Source organism: Amphimedon queenslandica, unplaced genomic scaffold (genome assembly GCF_000090795.2).
Source record: "Amphimedon queenslandica unplaced genomic scaffold, v1.1 AMPQUscaffold_13514, whole genome shotgun sequence".
Classification (NCBI taxonomy): domain Eukaryota; kingdom Metazoa; phylum Porifera; class Demospongiae; order Haplosclerida; family Niphatidae; genus Amphimedon; species Amphimedon queenslandica.
The window spans coordinates 320,436-336,180 of NW_003546250.1; the positions used below are offsets into that span (position 1 = coordinate 320,436).

The 15,745-nt window shown below is 37.9% G+C and overlaps 5 protein-coding genes across 5 annotated transcripts; 3 read left to right on the top strand and 2 right to left on the bottom strand.

The window, feature by feature from the left end:
* Nucleotides 1-35: 35 nt before the first annotated feature.
* On the bottom strand, nt 36-2,499 carry LOC100640780 (E3 ubiquitin-protein ligase Zswim2-like). Its single transcript, XM_020001965.1, has 10 exons — nt 2,315-2,499; nt 2,158-2,234; nt 2,066-2,106; nt 1,828-2,023; nt 1,647-1,767; nt 1,484-1,596; nt 1,346-1,430; nt 935-1,300; nt 625-887; nt 36-569 (listed from the first exon to the last, which is right to left on the bottom strand). The coding sequence occupies exons 1-10, from the start codon at nt 2,477-2,479 to the stop codon at nt 107-109; spliced, it is 1,890 nt and encodes a 629-aa protein (XP_019857524.1). The 5' UTR covers nt 2,480-2,499; the 3' UTR covers nt 36-106.
* A 59-nt stretch (nt 2,500-2,558) lies between these two features.
* Nucleotides 2,559-4,281, top strand: LOC100640906 (inositol hexakisphosphate kinase 3-like). Its single transcript, XM_003383162.2, has 5 exons — nt 2,559-2,812; nt 2,874-3,122; nt 3,268-3,345; nt 3,405-3,580; nt 3,790-4,281. The coding sequence occupies exons 1-5, from the start codon at nt 2,635-2,637 to the stop codon at nt 4,222-4,224; spliced, it is 1,116 nt and encodes a 371-aa protein (XP_003383210.1). The 5' UTR covers nt 2,559-2,634; the 3' UTR covers nt 4,225-4,281.
* Nucleotides 4,282-4,374: 93 nt separating this feature from the next.
* Nucleotides 4,375-6,097, top strand: LOC105314979 (inositol hexakisphosphate kinase 1-like). Its single transcript, XM_011409450.2, has 5 exons — nt 4,375-4,625; nt 4,678-4,884; nt 4,940-5,032; nt 5,277-5,443; nt 5,582-6,097. Exons 1-5 carry the CDS (start codon nt 4,415-4,417, stop codon nt 6,074-6,076), a joined length of 1,173 nt encoding a protein of 390 aa, XP_011407752.1. The 5' UTR covers nt 4,375-4,414; the 3' UTR covers nt 6,077-6,097.
* LOC100641029 (vacuolar-sorting protein SNF8-like) lies at nt 6,076-8,094 on the bottom strand. Its single transcript, XM_003383163.3, has 9 exons — nt 8,013-8,094; nt 7,916-7,966; nt 7,723-7,861; nt 7,446-7,498; nt 7,334-7,385; nt 7,216-7,288; nt 6,468-6,609; nt 6,348-6,422; nt 6,076-6,301 (listed from the first exon to the last, which is right to left on the bottom strand). The coding sequence occupies exons 1-9, from the start codon at nt 8,064-8,066 to the stop codon at nt 6,203-6,205; spliced, it is 738 nt and encodes a 245-aa protein (XP_003383211.1). The 5' UTR covers nt 8,067-8,094; the 3' UTR covers nt 6,076-6,202.
* A 64-nt stretch (nt 8,095-8,158) lies between these two features.
* LOC100641156 (unconventional myosin-X) lies at nt 8,159-13,162 on the top strand. The gene is made up of 16 exons (XM_020001958.1): nt 8,159-8,318; nt 9,324-9,422; nt 9,639-9,797; nt 9,865-10,052; nt 10,199-10,327; nt 10,401-10,525; nt 10,591-10,689; nt 10,785-10,888; nt 10,946-11,194; nt 11,245-11,391; nt 11,439-11,539; nt 11,589-11,655; nt 11,701-11,793; nt 12,211-12,362; nt 12,444-12,576; nt 12,626-13,162. Exons 1-16 carry the CDS (start codon nt 8,295-8,297, stop codon nt 13,076-13,078), a joined length of 2,322 nt encoding a protein of 773 aa, XP_019857517.1. The 5' UTR covers nt 8,159-8,294; the 3' UTR covers nt 13,079-13,162.
* Nucleotides 13,163-15,745: the final 2,583 nt, after the last annotated feature.

Sequence of the window (15,745 nt, forward strand, 5' to 3'; positions counted from 1 at the left end):
TAGGAAAATAATTATTTTTTATTGATAGTAATTATTATGATGTGGTGAAACAGGCGTTTGAAAATGTAAATAATTCAATGTACATGTATAATAAATTATGTGTGTGTTAGTTACATATGTTATTGTGACCAGAGAAAATTGGAGGCAGTGAAGTTGAGATTGATGAGACTCTAAGAACTGAATTGACATCGACTCTGTTCTGTGCAATCTTAGGCAGCTTGCTGCTGTTGTTTCTTTTCGTGACACTGCTTGAAGGTTTCGTAAAAGTCGGAATACCGATCAATCCATGGTGCTGCTTTCTTGTTGTGCGTCTTCCCTCAGTGCTAGCATCAAGACTTCTCCTTCCTGTTCTTCCACTAAAAGGAACAGGCCCTGTTTGAAGGAGAGGAGGGGAGCTCCCGTGAGGAGAGTCTATGCTATTTTGACTTCCAAATATGGGAGTTACATGTAGGTCAAAGTAAGCAGTGTTACTTCTACCATGATGGGCTGCACTCCTCAACTGCTGTATTGCACTGCCTTTCCGTATTGCAGTCAGCGTCCGGTGGGCATTTGGTATGTTTTCACAAGGCCTAAGAACATCAAAATCATTTTGATTAGAAGAACAAGACTATGTTCTATATATACCTGTTTTGGTCTCCATTACTCGTAGTTAGGCTATGCCCTAGAATCCCTAGCTCCATTGGTGGACTTTGTGTCCCCGAGGCTTGTCTGCTATAAATGTGTCCAGTCCTACGTGTCCCTGAAATGAGTTTAGTATGTGAACAGCGTTTCCTTTGATGATGATGATGTACTGCTTCTTCTGTGCTATTGTAAAGGTTCTTTCCATCAACTGGACAAGTTACATGCCCCTCTTCATTTAACCAGGTATCAATGCAACCTCTGTGAAACTATAAGAATTAAAACAATATAGATCTAATAGTACAATTATTTGTACCTGGTGCTTGCAGGGAAGTTTTCTTATCCATTCTCCACGCTGGAACTGCCCACAGCATATTTGACAAGATGCCTCTGAAATGAGGAGAGGGTGGTCGTGATCAAGTGGTTCTGTTCTAAACTGGTTTGGTAAGTGGCGAGGAGCAGAAGGAGGTGGGATTTGTGGGAGCTGAGATGAAGCAGTCATGGCTTGAACATCGTCAGCATTGTTTGAGTCTAACGATAAAAGTAAGTCATAATCACTAGCACTCAGTTCTCTCATTTGGAGATCATTAATGAGAGACTGGGGCAGTGCCCGTGGGGAAGGATTATCATCTGTGATGTCTGTGGTACCACGTGTTGCTGTCCTCCATACTTCTCCTGGTTTCTATAAACAAATAATTCCTCTATAATCTGAACATGCTATACCTACCAGTTGAAAGTGAAAGTTATGCACAGAATGATGATTAGAAGTAAAACAGCTATTGCAGAGGTAGTAGCTTCTGCAAGACATGCACCTAAAGGCATAATAGTATTTATAATACATTACAAAGCATATTTTGTGTCTTACTTGTAGCATTTCCCTGGTATTGGGCAAATACCACATTGGCTGCATGTAATTCCATAATGCAAAGGTTCTTTGGCTGACCAGTTTCCTTTGGTATAGAGCTCTTTCCGTAACTCCTACACTTGCAGATCATAATGAATGTCAAAATGACTTGTCACATTATTACTTCAAATGTGCTAAATTTTTCCCTGCAGAGAGGGCAAATAATTGCCCTCTCGCCTTGAGATTTTTGATGCTCTGCCCACAACTTGACACATTTTAAGTGCACGCTCTTTCCACATCCATACCTGATGCAAATAAATTGCACATAAGATGCGACATTGTGCCACTATAATGAATTAACCTACTTGCAATAGCTAAGTTTCTGTGGTCTTCCCAGCAAGTCATTCTGACATATTGGGCAGACATCCCCAAGGGATATTGGCCGTCTGTCACATGATCCTGATTCTGAGACCCTGTCGTGCGTCTTTGGATCTTGAAAAGTCAAATACCCATTGAGAATTTCCTGTATCTCTCGTTCGACAAGTCCGAGTTGAAATATTACTGCAATTGTTATAGAACGTACATTTGCACTGTCCTGCTTACCTGAATGATTTTTGGGTATTCGAAATTTCTTCAGTAACAACCTGCATGAAAGTATTAAGGTACTTTATGACTTGCTGCTGGTCAATATTTACCATAATATATGAATGCAAAGCTCTTTTTCTTTTCTATACACAGAGCATGTGCAGGTATGCAAACTTCCCAGGAAGACCTATAATAATTTATCATCACATTTTGTAATTTAAAAATGCAGTAATGGCTGTGATTACCATTAATAAATTGATGATGTACCTTGTATTTACTTTCTCCTTGTTTTAGGACAAACCCTGTGGGTCCTGCTTGATGCACTATATAGACTGTAGCGCTAAGAGCCTCCTCTATCCTCTGGCTCACTATGTAGCTGCACATTCTCCTCAAAGAAACACCGCGAGACATCATGCACCCTCGATCGAGCATCCAATATCGTGTAACTATGGTAACTATGAATAAAATAGAAAGATCACGTGACCAAGTGTATTCTATGAATAATAAATTAATTCAATTACAAGCTTAGAATCATCATTATAAGCCCAAAGGGTGATTTAGGGTGTTGTGAGCCACCAAACAAGAGAATGGTTGACAGCCAAGAGGACAGTATCCAGCTCCGTCCATTCAATCACCAAGTTGGTGGCCATTTCTTGGTACTCGAGATGAGCAAGGACCGGCTTTGCAAGCCACTAGTGAGTAGAGAGAAGCTCTTTTACGACACCATACCTAGCGACCTTAAGGAATTTGCACCAGGGTTTTATGGTGAGTTAAGCCAAGGATCTAAACGAGATGATTGGAGCTCTGGTGTTTCCCTCTTCTGTAGGTGTCATTTTAGTAAGAATAGATAAAGATGTAAAAGGAAATGTCAGCTATAGTGGAAGTTTCAAGGAAATTGAGGCAGAAGATCCCTCGCATGTAACTTGTACTGTCTCTGAGACTAGCATTGGTGGTCAAGATGAGACTGATTCGAGGAGTCAGGAGGAAGAAGAGCTTCAGAGACTAAGTCATCTCAAATGCTCACTGAGAGATGATGACCTGAAGGCTAAGAGAATTGAGTTTCCATTTTCAAATGGTTAGGAAAGGATTATGAAAAACCACTATGATAACAGGCTCTAGTCAATGATAAGAGTTTTAGACAAAATATATACTAGTTTGTATTTTTAGCTTAATAAGGACTATAAAAACACTGTCGCTATTACTTATTTATTTTTCTATAGGTGATAGCTTTCATAATCCTTGGACTCAGAGACGACTTAACGTCTTCTCAAAATCAGTGGCAGACAAGGAGCTGCATGGTAACGATGAATATATAATGCAACTGAAACCAACCCTTGTTGTTCATATCACATCATAGAATACATTGTTTTGGAGAATCTCGTTGGCAAGTTTGACTGTCCGTGCATTCTTGATCTAAAAATAGGCACTCGGTCGTACACGGACGTCATGAGCCCAAGGAAGCAGCAGGAGCACCTGGAGAGGGCAGCGTCAACGACAACTGGCACGCTGGGTATTCGTTTCTGTGGTATGCAGGTAAGTATACACAATAGGCCGAGCTAATGAGATTAATTACATGGAAATGTGATGTAGTGGTAGTGATTGGATATCCTTTCTAGATGGTTTCCTTATGCCTTTTCTGTGGCTTGTGTATTTTCAATGTTTACAAACTATGCCATAAATGAGAGTTATTATTATTGTTGTGGCTACAATTTTAAATTCTTCCCTTTCTCCCATATTTATAGCTTTACAACCCACTGGAAAAGAATTACCAGCTATACGACAAGTATTACGGTCACTCACTGGATGTGGAGTCTCTTAACGACGTCATAAAGAGATTTGTGTTCGACGGGAAAGAGTATCAGTTTGATGTAGTCCAAGTCCTTGTAACGAGACTTAAAAAACTACTCGGAATCATCAGTCGACTCAATTCATATCGATTCTTTTCAAGTTCCCTGCTTCTTGTTTATGAGGGGAACAAGGAAGCCAGGAAAGCAATGAGAGAGGAAGGAGACTGTCATGAAATTAAAAGTTTTGTTGACATACGAATGATTGATTTTGCTAACTTGACTCACAGCGGTTTTTCCTCTGATCCTGTTCAATATGACGGTCCTGATGAAGGTTATATGTATGGCCTAACTAGCTTAGTCAGCATGTTCGAATCATTAAATAATAACTAAAAAAAATTTCTATCCCCATAATGATTTATTATTTTTTGATAGTCAATGTTATTAATATTTTTTGTGATTTACTATTAAAATTATTTTATCAACAAGTCATCAAAGGGAGTGGCTCATTTTGCAAGAGGGAGGGGCTGGCTCTCCACCTTGACACGCCCTTCTCATTTCTTGTGGTGTAGCAACAAGCACAATGGCTAGAGCTTGTAGCTCTGGTCCTGCTATAATTCCAGGAGTCTCTCTCCCTCACAAACTAGAGCGTTTCGACTATCAGGTAGGAGGCCACTTTGTATTGATGAAGCTAGGAGCATCAAGCGCCATTTGTAAACCAAGTGGGAAGCGGGAGACTTACTTTTATCAAAGTATCCCAGAGGTACTGAGAGAATTCGTTCCAGCTTTTCACGGTGAGATATAGATTGGAGTTGAAATTAGAGTATTTTATTTGTCTTCCTACAGGAGTAGTATCAGTTAGCATACAGAATGATGACACAGAGCAGCAAGTCCAGTACGTTGCTACAAGGTATTACGAATCAAGTGATTATCGAGTCAGTTTGGAGTCCCTGGGCTACTTTGAGGATGAGAGAGAAGTGTTCCGTTGCTTTAACAAGCCACTCGGGGACATGATGACTGTCGTTAGGGACCACCCAGTTGCATTTTCCCTCGGTAAAGAAACACTTTTTGTGTTGTTTACCACGTCCCCATTGCTTCACATGATTAGGTAATGAAGAGCATTTCCACAATCCTTTATCATCAGTTCGGCTCCAGACATTAAGTAACATATTAAAGAAACAGGATAAATTCAAGCAATATGGTAACGATGAAGCACTACTCTCTATTTATAGCCCATTTACACAATGTGAAGCTTCAGCTTTGAATTATTTTAAAATGACACCTTGTTAAAATTGTGTATCAAAAACTAATTATTGATTAAGTAATTTGATATCATTGTGTTAGGATGTAGTGTTGCTGTATGTCACATACATTGTATTGATTTCCAAACAAACTAAGTATTGTTTCACTTTCCATGCAAAGTCACTTCTCCTTCTTTCCTTTAGATTACATTGTACTTGAGGACCTAACGGAGGCCTTTAGTTGTCCATGCATAATCGATCTTAAACTTGGCATTCGTTGCCACGGGGATTTGGGAAATCCTGAAAAACATTTGAGAAGATCCAAAGAGACCACATCCTTATCTCTTGGCGTTCGGTTCATAGGAATGCTGGTAAGTGGGTATTATCAGTTAAATAGAGACTACTCTTGCAAAACTACTCCAATAGCTTCAGTAGCTGTACTAAAATAGCAATCTTTATCACCATCAAAGCTGCTAAGTGAAGTTACTTTATCACTATTTCATTTGTAGGTGTACAGCAACTCAGACAACACCTACAAGTTCTATGACAAATATGTCGGCCAAAAGCATCTCACGGAAGAAACCTTCTTCAATTACTTGAAACTTTTCTTCTTTGATGGAAAAGAATATCATTTTGAGGTGATTGAGGAGCTAGTAAAAAGACTTCAAAAACTGAGGGACACCATCAGTCAACTGGAGACATATCGATTCTTCTCCACTTCACTTTTGCTGATGTACGAAGGGAAGAGAAAGGCAGGAAGAAGAACAGATATGAGTAATGGAAGCATCTCAACAGAGACTTCTAACCCAGCTCCTCCTGAAACCAATCCCCCGTTAGTTCAAGCAAAACTGATTGATTTTGAAAACTTGACCCAAGGATCATATACTAACGACCCAATAAAGTACACAGGCCCTGACTCGGGGGCAATTAAAGGTCTAACGACAGTGATAGTATTCCTTCAGTCAATTTTATTAACACAAGAAACATGTACAAGCATTTCATAAAATGAGACACAGTAGAATCTACACTATGTATGATATATAATATATTTTTGCATTTTTTATTAATTTATTATTATTATTATTATTATTATTATTATTGTTATTATTATTATCATGGAAGACTTCTGTTCATCCTCTCGTTTCAAAAAGTCCTGGGAACCAATAGAGTCTCTCTCCGTCGCTCGCCTGGTCGTCTATCCAAGCCATTCCTTCCCTAACGAGGTGGTCCTAGTGGGTGTGGTTATAAGTTACCATGACAACAAGATCTACTTACAAGGACACTTTGTGCTCTAACTTCCGACCATTTCAATTCATTTATGAGAACAGATTTACTGATGAATGCAGTCGACTGATAAAATATAAATGAATAGAATTAAAACTATTAATAACCTACCTCGGCTTTTTGCAGTACAGCTGTATGATCCATGTTCAGTTCCCCAGGTACTGACTGGACTAGACGACGCCCACCAACCGGTATTACAGTGAACCCTCCACCAAGGACCCTTAGTTTCTTAATGGCACGAGCCAAATCCTCTCTGAAGGAAATGAAAGATGTGATGAAAATAATGTTTAGTTTATTTAAAGTGTTTGATTAAAATAATGTTTTTGATTTCTCTTTGCAGTCTCCTTCAATAACAATAACAAAACTTTTGTCTGAATGATATCTAGTAACACTATTTGTGTAAACTTTCTCTTTGACACATTCGATCATGTGCAAGACTTTGTTTTAATAGTGAGCTTCTTGCATAAAACAATATCCTGTACTATAGCCCATGGTTTTTTCCAAAAAATGGCTCCGAAATCACCCCCAATTTTTATTACATTTTCTAATACATATTGATGTACTTATGCTGTGTAGAAAGTTTGAGCTGATTCTGACTTAAATTTTTCGAGTTATGGCCATTTTAAAAAATGAGCAAATTTCTGAAAATTTCCCTGTACTATAGCCCATGGTTTTTTCCAAAAAATGGCTCCGAAATCACCCCCAATTTTTATTACATTTTCTAATACATATTGATGTACTTATGCTGTGTAGAAAGTTTGAGCTGATTCCGACTTAAATTTTTTGAAATATGAAAACTTTAAAAAAATGAAAAGGACCGTGTACATTCATGAGACATTCACAAAACTTGAAAACTTACTCGCTGACATCTTGTCTTGTCTTGCTTCCTGATTTTGTGACATGTTTCTTCAGCTCCTCAAATGTCATTAATCCTAAAGTATTAATAACCATTAATAACTATTAATAACTAGACACACCTCCATTCCTTTCTCTTGTTGCTAGGCATATCTCAATTATCTGGACACCTAACTAATTAATTAAAAATATTATTAAAAATATTATTAATCTTTAAACACAGAGACAATGTACCTCATAATAGAAATCTCCAACTCCTAAAGTCTGAGCCCAAAATCCTTTGCTAGCTACAAAAGAAAAGTGACAATAATGACCATAATCATAGGGGCGGGGCATTTTAGTGACTCCTAAATTTCCAAGATTTCAATCAGAAAATAGTTTGTAACGGCAGTGAAATTTATAATTATTTTTTGTAATTTCAATTTTCCTTTAAACAAACAAGAAATCCATGATAATTTCCACCACACATGTTTTGTCATGTGATAATCATGTGATTGTACTCTAAGCTCACATGCTAGTGGGTCTACTCCAATACGGGCACACATCTGTTGAAAGTGGTTCCTAAACTCTGGGTTCTTGCGAATCTCATTCTTGTGCTTTGACGCAAACTCCTCCAAATGCTTTTTAAATGTTTCCAGCTGCCCAGCTATCTGTAATGAGAGAAGATATGCCATGAGAAGGTCTGTGGCTTGGTTAATTCATACGTGTGACAATTGTAGATCTGCTATTTCCGTTCCTTTGGCTGCAAACTTTGCCTATCATGAGAAATAAGACCAATTCTTAAAGCCAATGTCTTCTTACCTTGTCTATTCTGCTTTTATCTATCGCTCCAATTCCTCTTCTCCTGGAAGCCATCTTGAAAAGGGCGTGACAACAACCACTTGACCACACCTCTTTTAATAATTAAAAAGGCGTGGTTCTACTAATTAAATCAATTATTCACGAGCATTGGTAATTATTAATTAGGTGCTGGACGCTGGGACGTCCTTTTTGGGTTTAGTATTTTGTCTCTTCTCTTTTCCTTCTTGTCTCAAGCAACTCTAAAAGGAATCATTAGCTCTGTGATAACCGCCTCGCCTAGCCATGTCTACAACAGCGTGGCAGATCGTGAGTTTAATCTGAGACACTATCCTTATCATTTTATACCATCATAAATTCACCTCCTCTGTTTTGTCATTTTGCCCTATCTCACATAACAGTGCCGTCCCTAGCCATTTTTAAAAACACAAAGCGTACCTCCATCATTTTTGTGCACTGAAATGCTCACCAGAAAAATAATGATTGTAATTATACTTTAAAATAATAATAATAACATTCACTCACCTATTGTAAAGTACTATGTATATAATAAGTATTATCATTTAAGAGCTTGTCAGTTTACATTCTAAGAACATAATGAGTACTGTTTGTAACAGCTGCAGTGAGAGGAGAGAATCATTTAGTGCTAATCACTTGCTATGTCAAGTACAAATATAACACATAGCTAGCTGCCTTCAACTCAGTACTATAGTATCTCATCTGGTCATTTCATATTCAGTTTTATTATCACTCTTCTATAACAATAATTACACAAATAATAATAATAATAATAATAATAATAATAATAGCAACAATAATAATAAGGATCAATACAGTGTTTTGTGGTAGTGGGTTTGTGGTATGCAGCTGTCAATGTCTCTTGCTTTGCTCAAGTGTCTGTGTGTGTTTATAAATGTCACCAATTCACTGCACTCTTGTATGTACATGTACATGATGTGGTGTACTTAGAGTTTTTTGGGAGGAGATATTGCTTATCGCCTCTAGTGGTTGATGTTATTAAAGTGTACCTGTACATGTTATTTTAAACATTGTTATGTGTCGTTGGTCTTGCTCAATGTGATGTTATTATTTATTTATTATTAATATTATATCACATATCTTGAGCAATCTTCCTTCCACTTTTATATCATCAGTTCATCACCTATTACACCTCCCTCTTTCTCTTTCTCTGTCTCTCCCTCTCCCTCCCTCCCTCCCTCCCTCTCCCTCCCTCCCTCCCTCTCCCTCCCTCTCCCTCCCTCTCCCTCCCTCCCTCCCTCCCTCTCTCTCCCTCCCCCTCCCTCTCTCTCTCAGGGTGGTCGTGTGTGGGTCTCCATTAATAAACAATGGTCTCCAGCAACCATAACTAACGTCACCAGCACCGAAGTATCATTTGCCAGTGAATATGGACAAGTAATTTATTGAATTCATTTAAATACATTTACGTGTACTTTTATGGTTGTTGTTTATTAATAGAATTAATAATAATAATCAAATACTTTAATTATGATAAATTAAGGAAAATAAATTCATGGAAACAATTACATGTACATGTGTACAGTTACAATTACATTTACTCTTGTAAATGTAACTGTACATTTATAAACACGTTCTCCTTCCTTCCTGCAGCAATGCACTCTACCAAGAGACTCCTTGAACCACGACACAGTGACCCAGATGCACCAGACTAGTATTGACAGTGTTGATGATATGGCTTCACTTGGGGACCTTCATGAGGCGGCCATTTTATACAACATCTACCAACGATATACCAGGGACACTATATACGTAAGTTACATGTACATGTATGACCATTTTAAAATTATTTTAAAATTATTTTCAAATTAATTTATAGACATACATCGGTTCCATTCTATCAGCTGTTAATCCCTATAAACTGATTGATGGTGTGTATGGGGTGGAGCTAATGCAGAGTTACATGAAGAGGCAGCTGGGAGACCTCCCGCCTCACATATACGCCATCGCTAACGAGATATATGAGTCAATGTGGAGGAAGAGGGAGAACCAATGTGCTTTAATTAGGTGAGGGGGCGGTGTGCGTACATGTACGTGTATCTGTTCGTACTTTTCTTGTTTGTTTTCTTTTATTTGTTAAAGAGATTCTGTTATGATTATTTTCTCATTTGTTCCTCTCTCTCCCTCTCTCTCTCTCTCTTTCCTCCTTACAGTGGTGAAAGTGGTGCTGGGAAAACAGAATCAACAAAGTTTATATTAAGTTATCTCTCAGCGATGAGTCAGCAAGCCTGTCCATCAGCAGCTGGTAAATATGCAGTTGAGGCTGCCATTTTACAGAGCAGGTACTGAATGCTTTAATTACATACGTTTGTATGATAATTATAACAATTATTTAAAATTTTTTGTTATTTTTAGTCCAATTTTGGAAGCATTTGGTAATGCAAAGACTGTCTATAATAACAACAGCAGTCGTTTTGGAAAATTCATTTTACTCAATTTTGCTGAGGCTGGTAACATCATTGGTGGTCAGATCACTGACTGTAAGTCGTCATGTGACCTTTAATCATGTGACCTTTAATCATGTGACTTGTGTGTGTTTCTTCAGATCTTTTAGAAAAGAATCGTGTTGTACGTCAGAACCCATTGGAGAGAAACTTTCATGTCTTCTATGCACTCCTGGTTGGGTCTGATCCAGCTGGAAAAGGTATAATGAATGATTGGTATTACGAGATTACATGTTATGCATGTACAGTACATGTGTACATGCAAAATTGTAAATTATTAATTTTTAAATTGTAGAGAGGCTCCAGCTGCAAGGTCCAGAGTCCTATCATTATCTCAATCAGAGTGGGTGTGTCAGTGACCCAACCATTAACGACCAGCAAGACTTCCTACACATTAGAGTAAACGATTTTAATTGCAATATTTATATTTTTATTTTCTCTCTCTTTTTTATGTAGGAAGCATTTGAGATTATGCAAGTTCCAGCCCAACAGTTCAGTGATTTGATGTCAGTCCTTGCTGGAATTTTGAAAGTGGGTAACATCACGTTTGGTAAAGCAGGTGGGGCACAAGTCTCGGATAAGTCAGCTCTTGAAGCAGCCGCTAGCTGTTTGAGTGTTGAGTCCTTCCGACTCTCTGATGCTCTCACTCAAAAATTTATGAAGCTAAGAGGGGAGGAGATAACCACACCCCTCACTCTAGAACAAGTGAGAATAATAATGATAATAATGATTTTATTGAATTTTTAAAATTTTAGGCAGTTGATTCTCGTGATTCTCTCTCTATGGCACTCTATGCTAACGCCTTTCGTTGGGTTTTGGAGAAAATTAACGTGCGAATCCGTGGGAAAGGACACTTTGCTACAGCTGGAGTGTTGGATATTTTTGGTTTTGAGAATTTTGAAGTTAGAATTTACCGTACATGTGTGTGGACTTTTTATTTTTTATACAGATTAATCGTTTTGAGCAATTTAATATTAATTTTGCAAATGAGAAGCTCCAGGAATATTTCAACAAGCACATCTTTTCCCTCGAGCAGCACGAATACAGCAAGTGAGTATAACATGTGACCTTTTGACCTTTGACCTTTGACCCTGCCCAGGGAAGGGATAGATTGGGCTGACATTGATTGGGTGGACAATGCCGAGTGTCTTAACCTCATCGAGAGGGTAAACTCCTGGTAATTAGCGTGATAATTAGTGTATTATTAATAGAAATTGGGTATACTGGATCTGTTGAATGAGGAGAGTCGGTTTCCTAAAGGAACGGATCAGAGTTTACTGGAGAAACTCCACAACTCACACAAGGTATGACTGTCACGTGACTGTCACATGATCATTGTGGTAGGCTATTAATCTATAATCTGTTACTATGTGTTTGTAAATACTGGCACAAGTATATTCAATAAACCAGTAGTGTTAATGTGTATTTGGCAGTTCACCTCTGGCATATCCTAATGTGTACAGTACAGGGACTTTGGCCCAATTTTGGAGCAACTTTAAAAATTCATAAAAAATCCAAACATGATTGAAATGAGCTCGAACTTTTTACACAACATAAGAACATGTATATGCATCAGGAAAAAATATAAAATTGAAAAATTATCTCCTTTGCATTTTTGGCAAAATTTGGCCAAAGACCCTGTACTATAGTACAGGGGCTTTGGCCCGATTTTGGAGCAATTTTTAAAATTGTACATTTAATTTAGTTTTATATTTTTGTAGGACAACGCGTTCTACATAAAACCAAAAGTGAACAACAACAAGTTTGGTATCAGACATTACGCAGGCGACGTCTTTTATGATGTCGTTGGTTTACTGGAGAAGAACAGAGACTCTTTCAGAGACGACATGCTTAAAGTTCTAAAAGACACAAAGTAAACCGAGTAATAATATCATCAGAGTATACTGGAGTGCACTAGAGTATACTAAAATTTACTAGTTACGTCTTTTTGTAGATCTGATTTTGTTTATGACCTGTTTGCTCACATGACACTTGACGAGGATACCTCGTCAGGTGGGCGGGCCTTCAAGATGGATCGTAGAGGAGGCGGAGCCAAGAAAAAAGCAACAGTCAGCACCCAATTCAAGGTATAAACAATCTTAGTATACTCCAGTATAACTCTGTATATTGCAACAGACTTCTCTCCATTCACTCATGACAGAGCTAGGTCAGGCTAACCCGTATTTTGTGAGGTGCATAAAACCAAACGGAGAAAAAGTTAAAGACAAATTTGTACCTCAAATGGTCCTCAATCAGCTCAAGTACTCCGGAATGATGGAAACCGTCCGTATACGAAGATCAGGGTATCCAGTGAGGAGACTTTTTGCTGATTTTATGTTTCGATATGATGTCTTGGGGCGGAGTTTGGGTTTGGAAGGGAAGGGAGAGATAGAGGCATGTAGATTAATAATGGCGTCACAAGACAGTTCTAAGAAAGACTGGCAGATTGGTAAAACAAAGGTACAGTGTATGCTAACAATGCAATGTATTGGTGCTATCTATGAGTGCATGTACATGTACGTGCCATACCACTACTTGATGTACAACGTATCATTAGTCATACACTCACAAATATTACTATTATACTAACTAACTACATGTACAGTAACTACACACACACACTATCTATCAAACTGTTTATCAGTATATTCTCATCATTTGACGTACAACTCATAAAAACTAACAGGAACATCTTCATCAGGTTCATCTCCACACACCCTCAGCTCAAGGTAGTCAGTAGTGGTAGTGTTTAGTACCTTATTGAACCATGGAAGACTAGGACGAGATGTACAACAATTACCTTCAAGACTACCACATCCTTTACCATCCCACAATGGATCAGATGTATAGAGTACAGGAAGCCATCCACCAGTAGCAGGATTACCAGATTCACAGAAGTAGTCATTACCAATGAAAGACTGAAGAGTTGAGTTTTGAATACTACCTTGAGAACAAGGACAATTGTAATAACCATGAAAACCAATACTAGCTTCAAGTAGTCCAGCCATTAGTGTCCAGACATGTTGACGAGGAGACCCACGAGTGATACTAACACCATCAACATAATAAGAATTAATATCATTGTGATGTTCATGGCCACCAATGGTATGTTCAACTGCATCAGGTGAAGTATACTGATATCCCACTACTCTACCACACACTTGAGAATAACTGATACCATTAGATGGGAACTGAACTGATACACAACTGCCTTTAGTTGAATTGGCTCTACCACAAGCTCTAACTCCTCCTGACTGGTACAGTCTAAACCCAGAAGGACAGTTCACTGTAGCATCAGTCATATCCAGATATGCTAGTCTTGTCCATCCTACTGAACCACAGTACAACTCCTCCATATTACAGTAAATATATGTTGTTCCTTCTTTAGTTACAATGCTGTAATTCTTTGAAGGACTATCTGGCCAGTACTTCTTTATGTCATCACATGATACAGCATTAGGCTTGCAGGAATATGATTGTTGAGCTAACGTAGCACTACTGGTTGAACTGATAATGAACACAATAGCACAGAGTAGCATCATAGTGGACTGTCGACTGTGTATGAGAATTTCTGTATGCAAGCATGCAGCACAAATTATTTAATTATATAGAATAGCTTGAGTAATGATGATGTAGATATAATGACAAGTATTTAAAACTGTATCCTATATAGACTAGAAGCTCATCCATCGATGTGAGCAGCAACACAACAAACACACACACACTATGTATATAAAGTAACAATAACAAAAGGTTTGATTACCATGCAAATAGCATGACTAGTGGTGATTTACTGCTAGATTAGACAAACAATGATTCACTAAGCAATGGTGAAGTGTATTATGAGCATAGTAGCATGCTATGACTTTTGGCTAACAAGTAAGCTTATAACTACAAAGTCATTAAGAAATAAACTATAAAACAACAAGCAATGTTATGCAGCAAAATTTTTGTCAGTCTCAACTTTTAACATGTAACTCATAACATCTTCAACTAATGTCATGAGACACATGACATCAGTTCCATGTGTGCAGAAGTAGATTCTAGAAAATTGAATCGACACAATTATATAAACTATTGTTATTTAATTATATAGAATAGCTTGAGTAATGATGATGTAGATATGATAACAAACATTTAGAAAATCTACCCTATATAGACTAGAGGCTCATCCATTGATATGAGCAGCAACACAACAAAAACAACACGTGCACACACTATGTATCAAACTGTTCATCAGTATATATTCTCATCATTTGACGTACAACTCATAAAAACTAACAGGAACATCTTGATTACCTGTAGATTCATCTCCACACACCCTCAGCTCAAGGTAGTCAGTAGTGGTAGTGTTTAGTACCTTATTGAACCATGGAAGACTAGGACGAGATGTACAACAATTACCTTCAAGACTACCACATCCTTTACCATCCCACAATGGATCAGATGTATAGAGTATGTATTGAAATGTACGATCAGTAGCAGAATTACCAGATTCACAGAAGTAGTCATTACCAATGAAAGACTGAAGAGTTGAGTTTTGAGGACTACCTTGAGAACAAGGACAATTGTAGCGATGGTCATTAGTAAGCACATAATCACTGGACTCAAGTAGTCCAGCTATTAGTGTCCAGACATGTTGACGAGGAAACCCACGAGTGATACTAACACCATCAACATAATAAGAATTAATATCATTGTGATTTGGTTCAATGATGCTACCATATGCTTCATGAGCATAGTTTCCTGGATAAACTGCATCAGGTGAAGCATACTGATATCCCACTACTCTACCACACACTTGAGAGTAACTGATACCATTAGATGGGAACTGAACTGATACACAACTGCCTCCACTTGATGTTGCTCTACCACAAGCTCTAACTCCTCCTGACTGGTACAGTCTAAACCCAGAAGGACAGTTCTCTGTAGCATCAGTCATATTCAGATATGCTAGTCTTGTCCATCCTACTGAACCACAGTACAGCTCTTCCATATTACAGTAAATATATGTTGTTCCTTCTTTAGTTACAATGCTGTAATTCTTTGAAGGACTATCTGGCCAGTACTTCTTTATGTCATCACATGATACAGCATTAGGCTTGCAGGAATATGATTGTTGAGCTAACGTAGGACTACTGGTTGAACTGATAATGAACACAATAGCACAGAGTAGCATCATAGTGGACTCTGATGAGAATTTCTGTATGAACGAATGCAACACAATTTATTTAATTATATAGAATAGCTTGATGT

Excerpts from the sequence above, each read along its gene's own strand:
- LOC100640780 (XM_020001965.1), bottom strand. The coding sequence starts at position 2,479 with ATGCTCGATCGAGGGTGCATGATGTCTCGCGGTGTTTCTTTGAGGAGA. Across the intron at positions 2,024-2,065 it reads AATACCCAAAAATCATTCAG|TAATATTTCAACTCGGACTT; the intron begins GTAAGCAGGACA and ends TAACAATTGCAG. Across the intron at positions 888-934 it reads AACTTCCCTGCAAGCACCAG|TTTCACAGAGGTTGCATTGA; the intron begins GTACAAATAATT and ends TAATTCTTATAG.
- LOC100640906 (XM_003383162.2), top strand. The coding sequence starts at position 2,635 with ATGGTTGACAGCCAAGAGGACAGTATCCAGCTCCGTCCATTCAATCAC. Across the intron at positions 3,346-3,404 it reads GGCAGACAAGGAGCTGCATG|AATACATTGTTTTGGAGAAT; the intron begins GTAACGATGAAT and ends ATCACATCATAG. Across the intron at positions 3,581-3,789 it reads TTCGTTTCTGTGGTATGCAG|CTTTACAACCCACTGGAAAA; the intron begins GTAAGTATACAC and ends CCATATTTATAG.
- LOC105314979 (XM_011409450.2), top strand. The coding sequence starts at position 4,415 with ATGGCTAGAGCTTGTAGCTCTGGTCCTGCTATAATTCCAGGAGTCTCT. Across the intron at positions 5,033-5,276 it reads GGATAAATTCAAGCAATATG|ATTACATTGTACTTGAGGAC; the intron begins GTAACGATGAAG and ends TCTTTCCTTTAG. Across the intron at positions 5,444-5,581 it reads TTCGGTTCATAGGAATGCTG|GTGTACAGCAACTCAGACAA; the intron begins GTAAGTGGGTAT and ends TTTCATTTGTAG.
- LOC100641029 (XM_003383163.3), bottom strand. The coding sequence starts at position 8,066 with ATGGCTTCCAGGAGAAGAGGAATTGGAGCGATAGATAAAAGCAGAATA. Across the intron at positions 7,386-7,445 it reads TTGGAGATTTCTATTATGAG|TTAGGTGTCCAGATAATTGA; the intron begins GTACATTGTCTC and ends TTAATTAATTAG. Across the intron at positions 6,302-6,347 it reads TTAGAGCACAAAGTGTCCTT|GACCACCTCGTTAGGGAAGG; the intron begins GTAAGTAGATCT and ends CACACCCACTAG.
- LOC100641156 (XM_020001958.1), top strand. The coding sequence starts at position 8,295 with ATGTCTACAACAGCGTGGCAGATC. Across the intron at positions 10,053-10,198 it reads AACCAATGTGCTTTAATTAG|TGGTGAAAGTGGTGCTGGGA; the intron begins GTGAGGGGGCGG and ends TCCTCCTTACAG. Across the intron at positions 10,690-10,784 it reads GTCTGATCCAGCTGGAAAAG|AGAGGCTCCAGCTGCAAGGT; the intron begins GTATAATGAATG and ends TTTAAATTGTAG.